General features: G+C 39.8%; 2 protein-coding genes across 2 annotated transcripts in view; one reads left to right on the forward strand and one right to left on the reverse strand.

The window, feature by feature from the left end:
- The window catches only part of LOC113838584 (ephrin-B2-like), a 665,634-nt gene that overhangs the window by 221,674 nt on the left and 421,203 nt on the right, over positions 1-22,757 (reverse strand). The gene's annotated exons all lie outside the window — the stretch shown is intronic.
- On the forward strand, positions 13,136-14,228 carry LOC118237658 (nucleoporin SEH1-like). The gene has a single exon (XM_027433681.2). The coding sequence runs from the start codon at positions 13,136-13,138 to the stop codon at positions 14,216-14,218; it is 1,083 nt and encodes a 360-aa protein (XP_027289482.1). The 3' UTR covers positions 14,219-14,228.

A 22,757-nucleotide genomic window follows, 5' to 3' on the forward strand; every position in this document is an offset into this window, starting at 1 on the left:
TGAGACCCATCTGCCAATGCATTTTATCCTGGCCACATACCCTCCCTAGGAATTTGTCCCTTTACAAATGGGACTGCCTTCATGGACCAAAGGTGTGTATTCTAATGAACATGCCTCAACCTGTAGGGACAGTGATTGATTGAAGCCCCATGACTTCCAAGGGTCTTTAGGAATCTTGTACAACTGAAACAACTCTCCTGGTTCTAACAAGGCAGCCCATGTCACCTGATTTGTGTGGAAGCAGTCCTACAAAAAACCACCAGATACCTTCAGAATTCACATGTGTGAAGTCACAAATTAAGGATAAATTGTTGAGGTGCCTTTTTAACATACCAAAGTGGATGGTGGCCAAAATGTTTCTCAGCATTTCTAATACCTGTGCCCTTGTAACAGAGTTCTGGCTCCTCAGAACTTCCCATGCTTTACCCCTACTCTTAACCTCTCCATCCCTGAGGACCAATTCCCTTACCCCATCCTGTGATTCTTACATAGCCTCAGTCACTTTGGATATCAGGGTCTCTTGTCTCCTTGCTTGCTCCTGGTATTGTGTAGAGATTGGAGACTGGAATTAGTAAGGATGGGCTTAGGGAGGATCCTTCTCTGTTTTAGATTTAGAAATGGAGGAGGCAGGAGTCACTGATGGCTGATCAACTGTTTATCTCCTCTTTCAGGGTCTTACCCCATATCTGACTTCTGATTTTTTTTAATAAATGTTATTTATGCCAGGTGGTGGTGGTGCAAACTTGTAAAACCAGCAATCAGTAAGCAGTGGTAGGCAGGTCTTTGTGTGTTTGAGACCATCCTGGTCTAAAAGAACTGTTTCCAAGAGAGGCTCCAAAGTCACAGAGAAACCCTGCCTCAAAAACCAAAAGGAGAAAAAAAATGATTACTTATATTAACACTTTATGAGGTGCCTTAAAACATATGCTCAGTAAAGTAAAAGGGAAAATTAAGACTTCCAGAGATAGATTAAATAATAGATTATTAACTTTATATTTTTCAAATGCTACTGAAAAGGAAACAACAGCATTGGGAGATAGTAGATAAAAAAGTAACTTCTAAATTAAAGCAAGATATATACTTTAGAGATACATTGAGCTCAGAGTAAAAACCAAGATATGTGTTACATCAGGGAAGAATATTTGCTTTTGTTTTCACAGGGGTGGGGAGGAACCCAGTGACCATAAAAAATGATAAAGATTATATTCAAACAAACAGATATTTTCCATTGGATTAAATATAACTTGCCAAAACCAGAAAACTGCAAATGTATGTTAAGGCAGGTTTTGTTTTGTCTTTCAAAAACATAATATTTTCCAATGAATGAATGTAATGACCATTAGTGTCGTCGGGTTCTAGGAATGTGTCTGCTAGTAAAGTGTTTGTGTGTCAATGGGTTCTACATTTCTGGGACAGTTTTGGGTGTAGTAGTGGTACTAACTAAGCTATTTTTACTTGTCTAAAAGAGATTTATTTACTATGCTCATTATGATCAGGGTTCTGATTCATGAATATGTTTGACAATTAATACCAAAAATATAGTAGAATGCCTTGGAATTGATGACAGTATTGCTTATCTTTAGGCACATGAAAAAGCAGGAAAAATAAAAGTTTCACATGTACAAGTCATTAGAAGCAATGTTGTTAAAACATGCTCTCAAGAAATATAATTTGTGTTAAAGAAGTTCCTCACTATTCTCTCTGTCCAATTCAAGTATAATCCACAATGTGTTAGTTTTTCCCAAATTATTTGAAATGAAAGCTACATACTTAATGTAATTTATTATGGGGCCTTAGGTGTGTCCCAGCAAAAATTTCATAGTCTAATAAATTATGGTGTGAAAACAAGCTTAAAATTTAGTCTTTCTCAGCTGGGCCTTGGTGGCACATGCATTTAATCCCAGCACTCGGGAAGCAGAGGCAGGTAGATCTCTATGAGTTCGAGGCCAGCCTGGTCTCTAGAGCAAGGGACACGATACACTCCAAAGCTACACAGAGAAACCCTGTCCCAGAAAAACAAAACAAAACAAACACTTTAGTCTTTCTCAGTATGATGGGTTCATTGTTTACTCATACAAAAGGACATAACATACTTCCTTGTGAACCTTAATGCGTAGTACCTGTGCTAGTCTGAATATAATTTCCCCCCATGAGCTCAAAGGGAATGGTACTCTTAGGAGGTTGTTTTCTTGCTGTAGGAATGGACTTGCTGCAGCAAGTGTGTTACTGGGGGGAGAGGAGGACATTATATATGCTCAAGCCATGAACGGTGTCCCAGACCAGTTTCCATTGCCAGTGGTCAAGATGTGTAATGCCCAGCTCCTTCTATACCACCACGTCTGCCTGCATTCCCTCATGTTGCAACATGATGATACTTGATAAAAACTCTGAAAATGTCAGCCAACCAATTAAATGTTTTTCCTTTAAAAAATTAGCCATAGCCAGAGTGTAGTGGTGCATGCCTTTAATGACAGCACTCAGGATTTAGAGGGAGGTGGATCTCTGTGCGTTTGAGACCAGCCTGGTCTACAAGAGCTAGTTCCAGGACAACCTCCATAGCCACAGGGAAAACCTGTTTTAAAAAGTAAAATAAATATTAGCCATGTACATGGTGTCTCTTCACAGCTATACAAAGAAAAACTTGGTCAATACATTATTCATTACACTTTTGAGAGAAAATTTGAGAAACCCTGGCAAATTTCTGTTATATAAGATCATATTATACATAGGCTTTTGAAATTGCTCATCATGTGTTATTAATAAAAAACCTAGTATTCAATTATAGCTATTCTTTATTTCTTTTTTGTGAGACTCTAACATTGGGAGCAGGAGTTGTCCTTTTTTTTCTATTTTTTCTTTGAATTAGAATCAAGACTGTTTTACATGTCAATTCTAGTTCTGTCTCCATAACCTCCGCTCCTACAACTCCCCTCAACTAAAACATTATCTATCATATACACTCTGCTCACCCTGGAGGGTGAGGCCATCCATAGGGTTGACATCAGAGTCTATTGTGTCCTTTGGGATGGTGCCTAGGCCCACCCCTGTGTGTCTTGGCTCAGGGAATATCCCTCTATGTGGAATGTGCTCCCAAAGTCTACACCTATGCTAGGTATAAGTACTGAACTACTACTGGAGATCCCATAGATTTCTGAGGTTTCCTCAATGAAACCCATGTTCCTGGGTTCTGGATCAGTCCCATGCAGGTATCCCAGCTATCAATCTGGTTAGCAAGACTTCCCCAATGGTCAGGTCATCTGTTTCTGTGGGTTTCACCAGCCTGGTCTGGACCCATTTGCTCATCACTCATCCTTCTCTGCAACTGGATTCCAGTTCAGTTCAGTGAGTAGTGGCCTCTCATTATAAGGGGATGGCATTTAAGGTAGCCTCTCCTTTCTTGCTTAGATTGTTACCTGGTGTCATCTTTGTAGATCTCCAGACATTTCCCTTGTGCCTGATTTCTATTTTATACAATGTACAATAACAGCTATTTAACTCATGAACCCCCACAACACCCTCAGATCCAGGATCCCAGCTGCTTGGTGGCACTGGGCTCCATCCCTCCTGCCTTGTCCCATTCCCACCTGCTGCAGCGCGGCTGTACCCATCCCATCCATTCATCCGTTTATTAATTTATTGACTCACTTGTTCATTTGTCTATTCATTCATAGACTGGGGCGGGAGCGAGCTTGCACACACGGGGGAGCTCATTAATGAACTCCCAGCTACCACCATGCTCACCCCACCCTGCTCTCCAGCTAGCCTGCTGTCCCTTCGTAAACTGCAACACTGACTGCTGCCTAGCTTCTGCCTGGCTGCTGCCTGCATTCAGTTCACATGATCGCTCAGCTGGCTCAGTCACTGATTCACTGATTCCCTGGTTCATTCACTTACAAAGCCAGCCAGGGGAGCCAGAGGTTCCTAGAGAAGTTTCCCCAGCTACCTGCAGAGAAGTCGCTCAGGACTACATTTCCCAGCATGCCCTGCACCCTGACCCAACTCTCTTCTGCCCACCCAGCTCTGGCTTCATCCTGAGTTGTTAGAAACCTTTGGACTCTGTTAGGATTCTTTCCTGTGATTTTTTTCCAGGGGCGGAAGACCGGCGAGGGAGTGTAGAGGAGAATAGTGTAATGAAGAAAGGAGGATGTGGAGCCCTCTGCTCCATCCCCGTGCTGTGTCTCCCAAGTGAACTTTTTCTAATTCACATTGAGTTGGTCTGACTTCGATTGCAGCATCCTCAGAGAGGCTCTTTGATGTGTAGAAACTCTTGAACTTCCCCTGGAGGGAAAGGGGAAGTTGCTATGGAGACCAGGAAGTCATCAGGGTCTGCAATCTGAGCCTGGGGCGAGTGCTATTGAAATGCAAATCGTTGCAGATCTACAAAAAGGATTTTTTTCTTGTGTGGGAGGCATGGCCAGGAACCACAATACTGTGTCCTTAAGCACACTATAACCCTATGGGAGGTGCTTTTGTCACTCAAGCCCCACTATCCAATCAGGCACTCCATGAGACCTGCCAGGCAGAAGAAGTTCTGGGCTCTTCCTAACACCAGGCTTCAAGTTTGTTTTGAAGAGGAGACTGCAGTTTTGTTTGCTGTGGTGCGGTTGCTGCTGCAGGGAGATGAGCAGAGAGCTTCATTGATCTGGAAAACCTCCAAATGGTGAGCTAGGGGATGCTGTCTGCAGATTGGGAGGAACAGATGGTGAGGTGTGGCAGACAGTGTGGTGAGTCCTCCCTGTATCTGTGGGGAGAGTGCGACCTGATTCACTCTCTTGTAAAATCCCATTTGGCCCATGTAAATTATTTGACCTAGGGGGAGGTCTCTCACTAAATTTCCTCTATAGGCATAATTTGATGAGAGTATTGGGAGCAGGGAAAACTGATAGGGGTTTCTAGAAGTTCTGAATGCTGCATTCCATTTTCAGGTTTTTATTATAAATATTGCAAATAGTTTAGGAACTAGTAGAAAAAATGGTGATGTGGATTGTCTTTCACCAATACGTGATTAAAATTCTTGTAACATGGTGGCACAAATAACCACAATGATGTGATTCAGTGAAGTTTAGTTCCAGGGAAGAAAAGGAGTTTCTGATGTGTGGAGATTTCTGATGTGTGCATGGTTCTCTCCAGGTAGATTGGGCAGATTCCATGTGATGTGCCATAATCCACAAAATCACATTTAAAATCTAATACAAGTCTACTCTGTGGAGCACATGGCCACAGGCACAGGCCTGTTTCAAGTTTTCAAAATATTTTTTGAGATTATAAATGCATCATGCTCACATTGTCTTTTCTAACTCCAAGCCCAAACAGTACCCCATTGTTTCTAATCTGTGATCTGTTTTTCTTTAACTCAGTTTCACAGTAATGCCAGTTAGTGTGTGAATATGATCTAGAAGGACTGTGCTGTTTCAGTCATAGTGTTGCTCTAGCCAATGTGGTTCTATTTGGTGCGGGGGTTGTTAGAAATCAGGAATAATAGTGTTAGGTAATTTTTGGGTTCTTGCCATGGTTTCTTATGCCTTTGTTGAAATGAGTTGTGAGAAAGATCACAAGCTATACCACAGTGTTCAGAGCATGTATGTTGAGCTATTATTTCATTTAGTTTGTTAGTTAGTTATGGGCTCTTTGTTTTTCAAGACAGGCTTTCCTGTGTAACACTCATGGCTGTACTGGGACTCACATTGTATACCATCTGGTATGAACTTACAAGATCTCACTGCCTCTGCCTCCAAGTGCTGATACAGATGGCATGTGCCGCCACCACCCAGTGAGCTTTTAATTCTGTTGGGACCTGAATGGAAAATGAGCCATAACATAGTTCTGTTGATACATCTGGTGATCTGTTAAGTGGACGTTTTCCTCTGTGCCTATCGGTATGGATTTACTGGGTAATTCGAGAATCTGCAGCTATGCCATTGGGGATTATAATTCTTGCAGTATTACTGTCCAGTGTTCACATATGGGCATTACTTTTGTTTGCAGTGGGAAAACAAATTAGAAAACTATAGATTTGGTTTCTAGAAGTTCTGAATATTGCATTCCATTTTCAGGTTTGTATTATAAATATTGCAAATAGTTTAGGAACTTTAGAAAACTGGTGATGTGGATTTTCTTTCACCAATACATGATTAAAATGCTTGTAACTTGTTGGTACAAATAACCCCAATGATGTGATTCAGTGAAGTTTAGTTTCAGGGTAGAAAATGTGTTTCTGATTTGTGGAGGTTTCTCAAGTGTGCATGGTGCTGATAGGGTAGATTGGGCAGATTCCATGTTATGTGGTGCCATAGGCCATGGAATCAGATTTAAAATCATTTTTTATTTTATGTTGCTTTATTTTTGTGGGGGAGCATTTCTTTATTTTTTTAATTTAAATTAGGAACAATCTTCTTTCACATGTCAACCACAATTTCCTCACCCTACTCCTCCACTGCTCCTCACTGACCCCATAGTAAATCCCTTTTCTGCTCCCCAGGGAAGGTGAGTGATCTTCAAAGTCTATCATATCAGGTGATGAATGTCATAGGCCCACTTTTGTGTTTCTAAGCTGAGAGAGTGTTGCTTTATGTTCCCAAAGTTCATTTGTATACTAGCTATAAATATTAATCTACTACAAGAGGCCCCATAGATTGCCCAGGACTCCTAACTGACACCCATTCCAGGGGGCCCGGATCAGTCCTATGCTGGTTTTCTTGCTATCAGTCTGGGATCCATGAGCGCCTCCTTGTTCAGGTCAGCTGTTTATGTGTGTTTCTCCAGGTTGGTCTTGACCCAGTTGTTCATCACTCCTCCCTATCTGGAACTAGATTCCAGGAGTTAATCTCAGTGTTTGTCTGTGGGTGTCTGCTTCTGCTTCCATCAGCTAGTGGATGAAGGCTCTAGGATGGCAAATATGCAAGTCATCAATCTCATTACTGGGGAAAAGCATTTAAGGTAACTCGACTATTATTTAGATTGTTACTTGGTGACATCCTTTTAGGTCTATGGACATTTCCTTAGTGCCAGATTTTTCTTGAATCCTGTAATGACTCTGTCTATTATGTTATCTATTTTCATGCTCTCCTCTATTCTTCCCCTGACTCCATCTTCCTGCTCCCTCATGTCTTTTCTTCTGTTCTCTTCTCCTAACTCCCTCATCCCTCTCCCCATGTTCCCAATTAGCTCAAGAGATCTTGTCCCTTTCTAATTCCCTGGATGACCATTTATATCTCTCTTGGGATTTCCTTGTTTCCTAGCTTCTCTGGTGGTTTTGATTGTAGGCTGGTAATCCTTTGTAATGTTTGTGTTTTCTTCACTGGGTTACCTCACTCAGAATGCTTTCTTTTAGTTCCTTCCTTTCACCTGTGAATTCTTAGAATCCATTGTCTTTTTTCCACTGAGGAGCATGCCATTATGTAAATGTGCCATATTTTCTCTATCCATTATTGAGTTTAGGGGCATCTAGGAAGCTTCCAGTTTCTGTCTATTATGAATGATGCTACGAACGTTGTTGAACAGATGTCCTTGTCGTATGATTGTTCATATTTGGCTATATGATTATTATTAGAACTGCTGGATCTTATGGTAGACTGATTCCAGTTTTCCTGAGGAACTACTGTACATATTTCCAAAGTGGCTATACAAACTTGTACTTCCACCAGCACTGGAGGAGTGTTCTCCTTTCTGCAGTCCTCTCCAGCATAAACTGTCATTGGTGTTTTGATTATAGCTATTCTGAAAAGAGCAGTATGCTACCACAGATATGTTTTGATTGCATTTCCCAGTTTGCTAAGTATATTGAGCACTTTCTAAAGTGTCTTCAACCATTTTAGATTCCTCTGTTGAGATGTCTGTATTTATTTCCTTATCCCACTTTTTAATTGCATTTTTTGGTGTTTTGGTGATGAGTTTTTGAGTTCTTTGTATATTTTGGAAATCAACCCTTTGTCAAATGTAGGCTTCATGAGTACGTTTCACAATTCTTTGGGCCTGCCTTTTGTCTTGTTTACAGTGTCATTTGCCTTACAGAAACTTCTCAGTTTCAGGAGGTCCCATTTATTAATTGTGGATTTAAGTGTTAATAACAGGAACTTTATGGAGGGTTGCTTCAAATCCTCAGAACCAAGCTCCTCCCACCATGGAGCTATTTTTGTCTGTCTTAAGGCACTGTGTATTTAGTCAGTAATGTTCTTGAGATACCCTGTTTGTCTCGTGTGGCAATGGTTGAGTAGCCCCCTTTTGAATTTCTCTGATTATATAATAGTTTTGATGACTCTTCATATTATTCTCCCATTAACATCGATCCCTCCATCACATTTAAGTAGTATACAAGATGCTATTCTTCTTAAGAAGCTTAGTTAGTCTGGTCATATCCTCTGCAACATCTCCCCAACCTAGCATTTATCTTTTTCTACCATCTACTTGTCCTATCTTTCATATCCCCATGACCTTCACCTCAGGACTCTGTCAATGAAAAATGACCTCTTGTTTCAAGTCAATGGTGCACTTCAGTAGTTATTTTAGGAATGTCCTTGTTGTTAGAAGTTATTTTTAAGAATATCCTTGTTGTGTGATTGTAATTTATTTAAATGCTACTATTCACTTCTAAGGATTGCTGTTCTTCCAGTTTATGGTGATCATCTTTAGAGGAATGGTATGAACGATTTTAATGTGCTCCAAAACAAGACTCTACATCTCTGGAGCACTTGGCCATAAAGACTGTTTCACACTTTCAAACTAATTATTGAGATTATAAATGCATCATTTTCACCTTGTCTTTTCTGCCTCCAAGCCCTATCACTACCCCCTAACTTTATAATCTGCAGCCTGTTTTCTTTAACCCAGTTACACAGTAGCAACAGTTACTGTATGGACATGACTTGTGTTTGTTTGCAGGGTTTCCCAGCTCTGAGGCAATGGGTTTTCTGCACTGGACATTGAGTTTGTAATGGAGTATGCACACAAACTCCCTGTGCTTTGGATGAGGAACAGGATGTGCTGTATGAGACAGGAAAAAATGTCTAGTAAAACACAATCTTTCTAGATTAGGCCTCTGCTTACTATGTTTCAATTGCAGAGTTGGAAGGTCTGTGCTGTCTGAGTCATTTGATCTCTGATCACCCAGTAAGGAAGCTGCTAATATGAGAACTAGCTTGGTGGCCATAGGCAATGTGGGATTCTGGGGAGAGTTAGATACCAGAATAAGTAGTGGCAGGTATTTTGTGGGTTCATTCTATGTTTCTCTTCTGCCTATGATAAAATGAGTTATAAGACAGACCACAAGCTATGCAATGGTGAGTGTATGATGTTCAGAGAAGGTCTTTTGAGCTATGATTTCATTTATTTATTTAGGTTGTTATTGCTTGTCTGTTTGGTTTCAAGACAGAGTTACTCTGTCCCGAACTGATCATGTAGACCAGACTGGTTTCGAACTCTCAGAATCTTTCTGAGTCTGCTTAAAAAGTGCTGGGATTAAAAGCATGTTCCTCCACTACCCAGTGGGTTTTCAATTATGTTGTATTCATGAACGTGACTGTAGATTTGTTGGTCCATGGGTTGACCTGGGCAGTGGCCTTTCTGCTCTGTGCCTCCCAGTATGGATTTACTGGGTAATGTGAGACACTGCAGCCCTGGCATGTGGGGATATAGTACTTGCAGTATCACTGTCCACTGTTCACTTATAGATACCGCTTTTGGTAGCAGTGGGAAGATGGATTAGAAAACTGGCATTATAGTTTCTAGACGTTATGAAGATTGCATTCTATTTTCAGGTTTGTATTTTAAATAATGCAAATAGCTTAACAACTTGAAGAAAATTGGTGATGTTATCACCTTTCGCCAATACATGATTAGAATGCTTGGATCGTGGTGGTGTAACTAACCACAATGTTGTGATTCAGTGAACTCTAGTTTCACGAAAGAAAAGGAGTTTCAGGTCTGCAGAGATTTCTCAGTTGCACATGGTGTTGCGCAGGTAGATAGGGCAGAATCCATGTTTTATGCTGTAATCCATGTGGCAGGAAGCAGATTTTAAATCATTTTTCTATGTTGTTTTGTGATTGAACATCATTGGGACTGCATTTGCCTGAAACATGGAATTTCAAGGAGCTGATGCTCCATAGCAAGAGATCACCTCCATTTCTGGAGAGAGCTCTAGAGCATGGGACTTCTGTTTTTGGAAGAATTATTAGTAGCTCAAGGGTCAGAAACAACAGTTCAGATGTCACTTTGAGATAATTTTGTGCAAATTATGAAGTCTTTGTTTATTTAATTTCTATACACATGAATTATAGTGAGTTGGGTAACATTTGTCAAAATCACACTTTTCCTTTCCTTAGATTTGTCTATTGATTAAAAGTTGACTTTATTTTTCCTGTATTGTTTCTTGACTTTTTCTCGACAATGCATTTTTTCAAAAATATTTTACACATTTTTGTTGTATATTTGTGATAATTATAGACCTCATTTATGTGAAACTGTGTACTGTTTTTCTGTAATCTATAACTGTAATATAGTTATTTAGTTTGTTGAAAGTAATGGACATTCACCATTTTGTCTTTATAAAATTTCTTAAATTATCATTTCCTTAAGGTTTTGTTTTGTGGTAATTTGCTGCAGAGCAACAGTTTTAGTTTTCTTCTATTTCATCTTTGATGCTTGCCTCTTCTCATTTCCTGGCATACTTGAATATCTGTGTTTTCCAGTTGTTGTTGTCTTCGGGTTTGAGTCCTTGACGCTTAAGTGATTGTTTGTTAAATAGGCTGAAATGTCAAATGACAAAACCTAGGATCATCTGAGTGAACATCAATTGACTGTGGTCTTAGATCATAGTGTCTGATTTCTGCCTCGAAAAGATTGTGTTGACTGATGATTGGTGAGGAAGAAGACTCCCACTGAGTTGGCAATGTCTCTGAGAAATTGGGCCTGGTCTGGTTAAGAGAAATTGCTGAGCACAAGACAGTGACAAAGCAAAAGAGAAAATTAAGAAACAATGATTCAACATGTTTTATGTTCAGTGACTCTCTGGAGTTTATCTCCTAAGCTCACACAGTTATAGACACTAACCTAGGAGTGACAACCAAATGTGTTCATTACTTGAGTATCTTTTACTTAGAAAATTAATCACAATAGAATAGAAGAATGTTGGTAGTCTGAATGTAATGGAACCCATAAACTCATAGGGAATGGCACACATAAGAGGTGTGACACTGTTGCTGTATGTATATTTGTGTGTGTGTGTGTGTGTGTGTGTGTGTGTGTGTGTGTGTGTGTGTGTGTGTGTGTGTGTGTGATTGAGAAATGTCTTACTACCATATTCACTATGTAGTCTAAATTGGCTTGAGTCATGGAGACCTGCCTGTCTTTGCTACAGTACTCAGTTATATTCATATCTGAAAATACTTTGACAGCCTCCACTGACCAACACCAAAAATGACTTTAAGAGATATTTCATTGTCCTTTACCTGGGTCGTCTGGTGAGATTAATCTGGACCACTTCAGTGCGTTTTAGAAAAGGATTTCATGATGAGTCAATTATAATCAGAGTTGGAATTTTAAGTTGAGACAGGATTTCTCTCCCTATTTTTCACTGTCCTTGAACTCAGAATGCAGATGAGTTTGGGTCCGGATTCAAAGAATTTGGTTGTCTCTGCTGCCCAGGTATTGGAATATATGTGGCGTGCTAAAACATGGTATTATAATTTTATTATTTATTTATTTATGCTTATTTATATTTATGTGATTCTTTATGTGTCGAAGTTGGGCATGTATGTCACAGCTTTTGTGTAAATATCAGAGAACCCATTTGGGTGTTTGTGTTTTACAGTTAGATGTTTGAGCCAGGGTCTCTAGGTTGCCATGAGACATAAATAGAGTTTTCAGGATTTACTCTGTCTCCATTTTATCTGGCATCAAAAGCATTGGATTATAGGCACGTACTGTAGCAACTGTCTTGAGAATGCAAAAGTGAAGAGATAGTTGGTATTTTTTGTTTTATTTATTTATTTATTCATTTATTTTTCAACACAGTGTTTCTATGTCTTTCCCCCTGTGTACATCTCACTCTCTACATCTATTAGTCTCTGTCACTTTCTGTTTCTCTTCTTGTGTGCCGTGTGTTCTAGTGATTGCAAAGTCTCAAACATGGAGCTTCTCTAGTCCATGACTGTCCAGAATATTGTTAAAAACAGAAGTAGAGTTTCCTGAATTCATTTCCTTAAATATGATTGATTATTTGATATTCCTTTTTTTTTCTCTTTTTGAAAATAGTGAACAGTTACTCACCTTTTTCACGTAATTTATACAGAAGCTACTGTAGACATTTAAATGTTGGAATTTTAAAAATGTATAGAATTTCTAATCTGAAAGCATTTTATATTATGATTAACATGTGACTTTGAGATCCATGGAGACAAACATCTTGTTTTTAGGGGTTACCTTAAAATTATTAATCATGCGAATATTTCCCCTAAAGTTACTTTGAATCAGTTTATTTTATCCATTCAAAAGAAAAGAGACTAATTCACTTTCTTGGTTGCTTCCCAAAATAAAATACCTGAAAATTAATTCATGGACATCTATAAGGCCTCCTACAGATACACTTTCCATAGAGATGTTTGAACTACAAGTTTGAGTATTACTCTGTGTCCATATCCTTGTCTTGCTGTGGCCCTCTAGGCAGATCCTGAGTTCATTCCTTTTTGAATATTGGGTGATCTTGGCCTCTTAAGTAAGCACATGTTCTTAGAAGATTTCATGAAAAAATTAGCTAGAGTTCATTTGTGTTATATTTTGTCTCCAAATCTTAGTTAATCTCTACAGGTTACACAAAAGTGAATAAGGCTGAGTTTAAGATTATTTTGCTGATGACTTAGACAAAATATTGTCTTTGTTGATGGTTTTTATTGTTGACTCTTTCAGGTCTGCAGTGAAAAGGATACAACAAGGAAGATATGAAAATCTCTGTTTTCTTAAGAAAGGAGCACTGATAGTTTCTTTTAACACTGCATTGATGGAAAAGAGACTGTAATTTTCAAAGTTATAACACCAATAAAGAAAAGGCACAGTGGTACTCTGCAGCAGTCCCAGGGCTGCTGGCCCCTCCGCCAACCTCTCGCCCTCTAGGATGCAGGCTGCACAGACAGCAGGGGCAGCCATGTTTCTGCCACACAGCATCGAGGCCGACCACAAGGACCTCATCCACGATGTGTCTTTCGACTTTCATGGGCGCCGGATGGCCACCTGCTCCAGCGACCAGAGCATCAAAGTCTGGGATAAAAGTGAAAGCGGGCATTGGCATTGTACTGCTAGTTGGAAGACACATAGTGGATCTGTATGGCATGTGACATGGGCTCATCCTGAATTTGGACAGGTTTTGGCTTCCTGTTCTGTTGACCGAACAGCAGCTGTTTGGGAAGAAGTAGTAGGAGAATCAAACGATAAACTTCGAGGCCAGAGTCACTGGGTGAAGAGGAAAACTCTACTGGACAGTAGAACATCTGTTACTGATGTGAAATTTGCTCCCAAACATATGGGTCTGATGTTAGCAACCTGTTCAGCAGATGGCATACTAAGAATATATGAGGCCCCAGATGTTATGAATCTCAGCCAGTGGTCTCTACAGCACGAGATCCCATGTAAGCTGAGCTGTAGCTGTATATCTTGGAACCCTTCCATCTCTCCTGCTCATTACCCTATGATCGCAGTGGGAAGTAATGACAGCAGTCGAAAAGCAATGACCAAGTTTCAGATTTTTGAGTACAATGAAAACACCAAGAAATACTCAAAAGCAGAAATTCTTATGACAGTCACAGATCCTGTTCATGATATTGCCTTTGCTCCAAATTTGGGGAGATCTTTCCACATCCTGGCAATAGCCACCAAAGATGTAAGAATTTTCACATTAAAACCTGTGAGGAAAGAACTTACTTCTTCTGGTGGTCCCACAAAACTTGAAATCCATATGGTGGCTCAGTTTGCTAATCACAACTCTCAGGTCTGGAGGGTGAGTTGGAACATAACAGGAACAATGCTAGCATCCGCAGGAGATGACGGCTGCGTGAGGTTGTGGAAAGCTAATTACATGGACAATTGGAAGTGTGCTGGTATTTTGAATGGTAAAGGAAGCCCAGTAAATGGGAGTTCTCAGCTGGGAAACTCAAATCCTTCACTAAGCTCAAATACTCCAAATCTTCAAAACTCATTACATGGATCTTCTGCTGGCAGAAAGCATAGCTGAGTACAAGCTAGTTGGAGTAACTTTGCTGTTTTGCTGTTTGTTTCATGCACACAGGAATGAAACTCGAGCTCTTTTCCCTTCCCCAGTGATGTTTGATCTCTCCCAAGATGAACCAGCAGCCTGATCACTACTAAACACAGTAAAAAAGGCCTTTAAAATTACAGTATATAATTTTTATACTAGTCAGTTTAATGACACTATAAATGGAGGGCTTTTGTTGAGACATCATTACCAAAACAATTTTTTTAATGTTCTGGAGACTAAATTGTGTTTAAAAACTGAAGAGTTTGCTACTATCCTCATAATTAAACTGTTGGGAAGAGGGAAAGTATAGCTTTATTCTAATTTGGAGAAAAAAAAAGAGAATGGGCCCTGTTCTTCAATGAAAGCCTGGGAAGGTAGCCCAAGTTTATGAATCTATCCAGCAATGCCCTTAACCCTTGAAGGAGTAGGCAAAGTAATTCCTTGTCTCCGGAGCAACATTATTCAAAAACTAGCAATTTTGATTCAAGCTTGGTAGGGTCCACAAAATCATGGCAGATTCACTAAACTTTTAAGCGACTATGCAAACAATAAAGATGCAAAATATAAAGATGATGGATTTTTGTTCTGTGGTAAGTTCTTCAGTATAGTACACATCTATGTTTTGGGCAGTCAAAGCCAAAGTGAAGAGTCTGTGAGAGTTCATTGCATGAAGTAGTGAAGATGAAGCTGAGTTGCATTTGAAACCACAGGATGTTGAGATATCCATGCTATGAGACATCTGTAATGGAGACTTTCATATGAGGAATGGAAGTTGCAAACATGTGAGATAGATAAGAACTAAAATCTGGGGATTGTCTCATTTTTGATCATATTTTTATAATGTAGCTTGTGTGGCATCAGAGAGTAGAGCTACCAGTTAGCTGCTTTGGAAAACTAGATAGATTGGTGACTGGAATTAGTAAGGAGGGGCTGAGAGAGGATCTTTCTCTGTTTTAGATTGAGAAATGGAAGAAGCAGGAGTCACTAAAGGCTGCTCAACTGGTTCTCTGATCTTTCAGGTTCTTACCCCCATATCTAAATTCTGAAGTTTTCTTAATAAAGATTACTCATGCCGGGTGGTGGTGGTGCATTTCTTTAATACCAGCACTTGGGAAGCAGTGGTAGGTAGATCTTTGTGAGTTTGAGACCAGCCTGGTTTACCAGAATGGTTTCCAAGAGAGCCTCCAGTGCCACAGAGAAACCATGCCTCAAAAACCAAAATAAAATAATAGATTATTTATATTAATACTTTATGAGGTTCCTTAAAAATATGCTTAGTAAACTAAAAGGAATAATTAAGACTTCCAGAGATAGATTAAATAATAGATTATTAACTTTATATTTTTTAAATTCTACTGAAATGTAAACAACAGCATTGGGAGATACTAGATAAAAAAAAGAAATTTCAAATTAAAGCAACCTATATACTTTAGAGATACTTTGACCTCGGAATAAAAACCAAGATATGTGTTACATCAGGGAAGAGGTTTTGCTTTTGTTTCCACAGGAGGGTTGGGGGGAACCCAGTGAACATTGAAAAGGATAAAGATTATATTCAAACTCTAAAAGATTTCCTAAAACAGAGAGTAGTTCATCAGACAGCATTGCCATTCAATCTAAACTAATTCATGAGACTAACGGAGATTTTTCATTGGATTAAATATTACTTGCCAAAACTAGAAATCTGCAAAGGTATGTTTGAGGCAGGTTTTATTTTGTCTCTTAAAACATAATATTCACCTGATGTCGTGGGGATTTAGTACTGTGTCTGCAAGTCAAGAGTATGTGTGTCACTGCATTCTGCTTTTCTGGGACAGTTTTGGATGTAGTAGTGGTACGACTATCATATTTTTACATGTCTAAAAGACATTTATTTACTATACTCATTATAATCAGGGTTCTGGTGCACATATGTGTTTGACCATTAATACCAAAAATATAGTAGAATGCTTTGGAATTAGTGATGGTATGGCCTATATTTAGGCACATGAAAAATCGGGAAAAATAAAAGTTTAAAATGTACAAGTCATTGAAAGCAAAGTTGTTAAAACAAGCTTCTCAAAAAATATAACTGGTGTTAAAAAAAGTTCCTCCCTAGCTCCTCTGTCCAATTTGAGGATAATCAACAAGGTGTTAATTATTCGAAAATTGTGTGAAAACAAAGCTGATTACTTCATATAATTTATCATGGGGCCTTAGGTGTGCCCCAACAAAAATTTCATAGTCTTATAAATTTTGGTTTGAAAACAAACTTAAAATATAGTCTTTCTCAGTAGGGTGGGTTCATTGTTTACTCACACAAAAGGACATATCATATTTCCTTGTGAACCCTCATGCATATTACTTGTTCTAGTCTGAATGTAATTGCATCCCATAGCACATAGGGAATGACACTCTTATGAGGTTAGTTTGTTGCTGTAGGTATGGACTTATTGAAGCAAGAATGTCACTAGGTTGGTGTACATTGAGATCTCATATATGTCCAAGCCATGAACAGTGTCCCAGACCACTTCCCATTGAGAGTGGTCAATATGTGTAATGCCCAGCTCCTTCTACACTGCTATGTCTGCCTGCATTCTACCATGTGGCAACATGATGATACTTGATAAATACTCTGAAAATCTAACCCACCCAATTAAATATTTTTCCTTAAAAAATTAGCAATAGCCAGAGTGTAGTCGTACATGCCTTTAATCGCAGCACCCAGGATGCAGAGGCAGGTGGATCTCTGTGAGTTTGAGACCATCCTGGTCTACAAGAGCTAGTTCCAGGAAGCCTCCAAAGCCACAGGGAAAACATGTTTTAAAAAGTAAAATGAAATATTCGCCGTGTACATGGTGTGTCTTCACAGCTATACAAACAAAAACTTGGTCAATACATGATTCATTACCCTTAATAGAGGAGATTTTAGAAACCCTGACAAATTTCCATTATACAAGATCATATTATACATAGGTTTGTGAACTTGCTCATCATATGTTATTAATAGAAAACCTAGTATTCAATTATAGCCATTCTTTATTTCTATTTTTTGTGGGACTCCTAACAGTGGGAGCAGGAGTTGTGTTTTTTTTCTTTTTTTGGATTTGAATTAGAATCAAGACTGTTTTACATGTCAATCCTAGTTCCCTCTCCCTCTCCTCCACCCCTACAACTCCCCCCAACTAAAATCCTATCTATCATATACACTTTCTGCTGCCCCAGCAGGATGAGGGCCTCTATAGGGTGTCATCAGAGTATGCTGTGTCCTTTGGGATAGGGCTAGGCCTACCCCTGTGTGTCTTGATTCAGAGAATATCCCTCTATGTGGAATGGGCTCCCAAAATCTATACCTGTGCTAGGTATAGGTACCGAAATACTACTGGAGGTCCGGTAGATTTCTGAGGTTTCCTCTCTGAAACCCATGTTCCTGGGGTCTGGATCAGTCCCATGCTGGTATCCCAGCTATCAGTCTGGGGAGCAAGAGTTCCCTGATGGTCAGGTCATCTGTTTCTTTGGGATTCACCAGCCTGGTCTGGCCCCCTTTGCTCATCACTCATCCTTCTCTGTAACTGGATTCCAGTTCAGTTCAGTGATTAGTTGTGGGTGTCTGATTCTGCTTCCACCAGCTGCTGGATGAGGGCTACTGGGTGGCATATAAGTAAGTCATCAATCTCACTATCATGGGAGGGCATTTAAGGTAGCCTCTCCTATGTTGCTTAGATTGTTTGCTGGTGTCATCTTTATAGATCTTCAGACATTTCCCTAGTGCCTGATTTCTATTTCATGTAACATACAATAACAGCTATTTAACTCCTTAAACCCTGCCCCAACAGCCTCAGAGCCTGGAACCCTGCCCCTTAGCCGCACTGGGCTCCCTTCATCCCTCCTGTGTTTCCCTGGTCTGTGCCTGCCTGCACCGCTGTGGTCGCACCCGACCCATCCATCCATTCAACCACTTATTAATTTATTCATTTGTTTATTCATTCATGGACCCCCAGGCGGGAGCCCACAGGCACTTGAGCAAGCTCATGAATTAACTTCCCACTGCCACCATGCTCGAATGCTGGCCATTCCTCAACTGCAACACTGAATGCTGCCTCCTGGGTACGGCCTCCATTCAATTCACTCTTTCACTCAGCTCTGTCAGTCATGCATTCACTTGCTCATCTGCATGCAAAGCCAGCTGGGTCAGCCAACAGTTCCTAGAGACTTTTCCCACTCCCCACAGAGAACGCGCTTGGGACTACATTTCCCAGCTGTCCCTGCTCTCCTGAGCCACCACTTTTGGAAAGCAACCTCTTGGATTCCGTCCCAGGATGTTAGAAGCCTTAGGACACTGTTACAATTATTACTTGTGATTTTGTTTCCCAGGATTGAAGACATGAGGAGGAAAGGAAGCGGAGGATAGTGTAATGAAGAAAGGGTAGCTATGAATCTCCATCCCTGTGCTGTGAATCCAACTTGAGGTTTTTATAATTCATTTTGATTTGGTCTGATTTATATTGCTGCATCCTCAGAGAGGCTCTTTGGTGTGGAGAAATTTTTCAATTATAACCTGGAGGACAAGGGGAAGTTGCTATGGAGAATAGGAAGATATCAGGCTCTGCAATCTGAGCCAGAGGCCAGTGCTATTGGAATGCAAATCATTGTAGAGGTAGTAAAGATTCTTTTCTTGTGTGGGAGGCATGGTCAGGAACCACACTACTGTGACTTAAGCACAATCTAAATGGGAGTTGCTCTTGTCACTCAAGGCTCACTAAGCAATCAAGCCCCCCCCCCATGCAAACTGCCAGTCAGAAGAGGTGCAGGGCTCTTCCTGTCACCAGGCTCCAGGCTTGACTTTGAAGAGGAGACAGCGGTTTTGTTTGCTGTGGTGCAGTTGCTGCTGCAGGGAGCTGAGTTGAGAGCTTCATTGATCTGGGAAACCACAAAATGGTGAGCTAAGGGATGCTGTCTGCAGATTGGGAGGAACAAATGGTGAGGTGTGGCAGACTGTGTGGTGAGCCCTCCCTGTATGTGTGGGGAGAGTGTGTTCAGAGTCCCTCTCTTGGAAAACCCCTTTCTGCCCATTTAAATTATTAGACATAGGGGGAGGTCTCTCATTATCTTTGCTCTATGGGGTTAATTTGATCAGAGTATTGTGAGCAGCAAGCTGGGTATAGGAGCAAGTTTATAGTCAACTTAAACAATGTTTTTTTTTCTTTTGGGATTTTTGGAGAGGGGGTTTCTCCGTGTAGATTTGGAGGTTATTCTGGCACTCACTCTGTTGACCAGCCTGGCTTTGAAGTCACAGAGATCCACCTGTCTCTGTCTCCCAAGTGCTGGTATTAAAGGCAAGTGCCACTGCCAACTAGTGAGCTTTCAATTCTGTTGATGGTTGAATGAAACATGAGCCAAAGTATAGTTCTGTTGGTACATGTGATAACCTCGACAGTGGCTTTTGTCCTCTGTGCTTCCCAAGATGGTTTTCCTGGGTAATGGGAGACTCTTCAGCCCTGTCATGTGAGGATATATTTCTTGCAGTATCACTGTCCAGTGTCCACATGTGGGAACTGCTTTCATTTTCATTGGGTAGACAAATTAGAAAACTGAAAGTCTGGTTTCTAGTAATTTTGAATATTGCATTTGAATTTCAGGCTTGTATTATAAATACTTCAAATAATTTAGGAAGTTGTAGAAAAATGGTATTGTGGATTGTCTTTCATGAATGATTAAACTGCTTGCAACTAACCACAATGATGTCATTCGGTGAAGTTTAGTTCTAGGGGAGAAAAGGAGTTTCTGATGTGTAGAATTTCTCAATGTGCATGGTGCTGACCAGGTAGATTGGGCAGATTCCATGTTATGTGCCATAGGCCATTAAGTCATATTTAATACAATTTTCTTTGTCTTTGCTGTTTTTCTTTTGGGGGAGTATTTCTTTCTTTTTATTTAAATTAGAATAAAGCTTGTTTTACATGTCAATCACAGCCCCCCCTTCCTCCACTGCTCGTCATGGGACACAGATCAATCCTATGCTGGTTTCCCATCTACAAGTCTGGGGTCCATGAACACTCCCTTGTTCAGGTCAGCTGTTTCTGTGTGTTTCTCCAGCTTGGTCTTGACCCATTTGCTTATCACCCCTCCCTATCTGAAACTAGATTCCAGGAGTTCATCTCAGTGTTTACCTGTGTGTATCAGCTACTGGATGAACACTCTAAGATGACATATAAGGAAGTCATCAATCTCATTACTGGGGAAGGGCACTTAAGGTAACTATTCAACTATTGCTTAGATTGTTACTTGGTGTCATCCTTGTAGATCTCTGGATATTTCCCTAGTGCCAGATTTATCTTGAATCCTATAATGGCTCTGTCTATTAAGGTATCTCTTTCCTTGCTCTCCTCTATTCTTCCCCTAGCTACATCTTCCTTTTTCTGCCCTCCTCTTCTCCCCTTCTCTTCTCCTAACTCCCTCACCCCTCTCCCCATGCTCCCAATTAGTTCAGGAGATCTTATCCATTTCCAATTATCTGGGTGACATGTATATCTCTCTTAGGATTTTCCTTGTTTCCCCTCTTCTCTGGTGGTTTTGATTGTAGGCTGGTAATCCTTTGTTCCATGTAGAATCCCATATATATGTGAATACATATGGTGTTTGTCTTTTCATCACTGGGTCACCTCACTCAGAATGCTTTCTTCTGATTCCTTCCTTTTGCCTGTGAATTGTAGTATTCCATTGTCTTTTTTTTCCACTGAGTAGCACGCCATTGTGCAAATGTACCATATTTTCTCTATCCATTATTTAGTTTAGGGGCATCTAGGATGCTTCCAGTTTCAGTCTATTAAAAATAATGATGCTATGAACACAGTTGAACAGATGTTTTTGTCGTGTGAATGTTCATATTTGGCTATATGCCTATGGGTGGAATTGCTGAATCTTGTGGTAGACTGATTCCAATTTTCCTGAGGAACCACTGTACTTATTTCCAAAGTGGCAGTACAAGTTTTCACTTCCACCAGCAGTGGAGGAATGTTCTCCCTTCTCTAATCCTCAACAGTATAAACTGTCATTGGTGTTTTGGATTTTAGCTATTCTTACAGGAGCAGTATTCTACCTCAGAGTTGTTTTGATTTGCATTTCCCTGATTGCAAAGTATAATGAGCACTTTTTTATGTGTTTTAGCAATTTTAGATTCCTCTATTGAGAAGTCTCTATTTATTCCTTATCCCACTTTTTAATTGGATTATTTGGTGTTTTCGTGATGAGGTTTTGAGTTCTTTGTATATTTTGGAAATCAGCTTTCTGTCAAATGTAGGGTTGATGAACTTATTTTCCCACTCTGGGGGGCTGCCTTTTTGTCTTGTTGCCTGTGTCATTCGCCTTACAGAAACTTCTCAATTTCAGGAGATCCCATTTAGTAACTGTGGATCTCAGTGTTTGTGCTACTGTTGTTATGTTCAGGAAGTAATCTACTGTAGAAATTTTATGAGGGTACCTCCTACTTACTTGTCTACACGGTTCAGTGTGGCTGGATTTATGTTGAAGTCTTAGATCCATTTGCTTTCCTTTGGATATTTTTGTTTATTTTGTTTTTTGTTGCTTTTTTGTTTTGTTTTTGAGACAGGGTTTCTCTGTATTGTTTTGAAGCCTTTCCTATACTCTAGTCTGGCTTTGAATCACTGCCTCCTTAGTGCTGAGATTATTGGGGCACACAACCAATGCCCAGCTTTCTGATCTATTTTGACTTAAGTTTTGTGCATGTTGATAGTTATGTATATGTCTGCAGTCTTTTACATGCCAGCATCCAGTTGTACCAGTGCTATTTGCTGAAGATGCTTTCTCCTATTCATTGTGTAATTTTGTCTTCATTATCCAACATCAGAAGTTCATAGGTATGTGGGTCCGTATCATGGTGTTCAATTTGATTCCACTGGGCTACCTGTGTTTTTTCTCAATTTTTAGTGCAAATTGGAAACAATTATTGATTTTCATGTCAATCCCAGTTCCCTCTCCATCCCTTCCTCCCCTGCCAGGTCTACCTGTTTTTTAAATTGACATTCTATGTTGTTTTGTGATTGAGCATCAGTGGGGTTGTATTTACCTGAAACAAAATGAATTATAAGGATCTCCTGGTCTATTGCAAGAGATCAACTCCACTTCTTGTGAGAGGTCTAGAGCATGATGCTTCTGTGTTGGAAGAAATGTCAGTAGCCCGAGTGTTAGAAACAACAGTTCAAGGGTCATTTTGTGGTAATTTTGTGAAAGTTGTGAAGTCTGTGTTTATTTAATTTTTATACACATAAAGTTATAGGGAGATGTGTTACATTGGTCATGATTACCCATTTCCTTTCCTATGTTTTCTTTGTTCTTTTGATTAAAAGTTGACAATATTTTTCCTTCCTTATTTCGTAGCTTTTCTCACCAACCCTTTCACTCTTTCCAAAATATTTCATATATTTTTGATTGTTGTACCTTTTGACAATTTAGGACTCATATTATGTGAATCTGTATATTGATTTTCTGTAATGTATAATGGTAACCTAGTTATATT

The sequence above is a fragment of the Cricetulus griseus genome, unplaced genomic scaffold, assembly GCF_003668045.3.
Source record: "Cricetulus griseus strain 17A/GY unplaced genomic scaffold, alternate assembly CriGri-PICRH-1.0 unplaced_scaffold_1, whole genome shotgun sequence".
NCBI classification, from domain to species: Eukaryota; Metazoa; Chordata; class Mammalia; order Rodentia; family Cricetidae; genus Cricetulus; species Cricetulus griseus.

Bases quoted from the DNA above. Each gene is read 5' to 3' on its own strand.
- LOC118237658 (XM_027433681.2), top strand. From the start codon at position 13,136: ATGTTTCTGCCACACAGCATCGAGGCCGACCACAAGGACCTCATCCAC.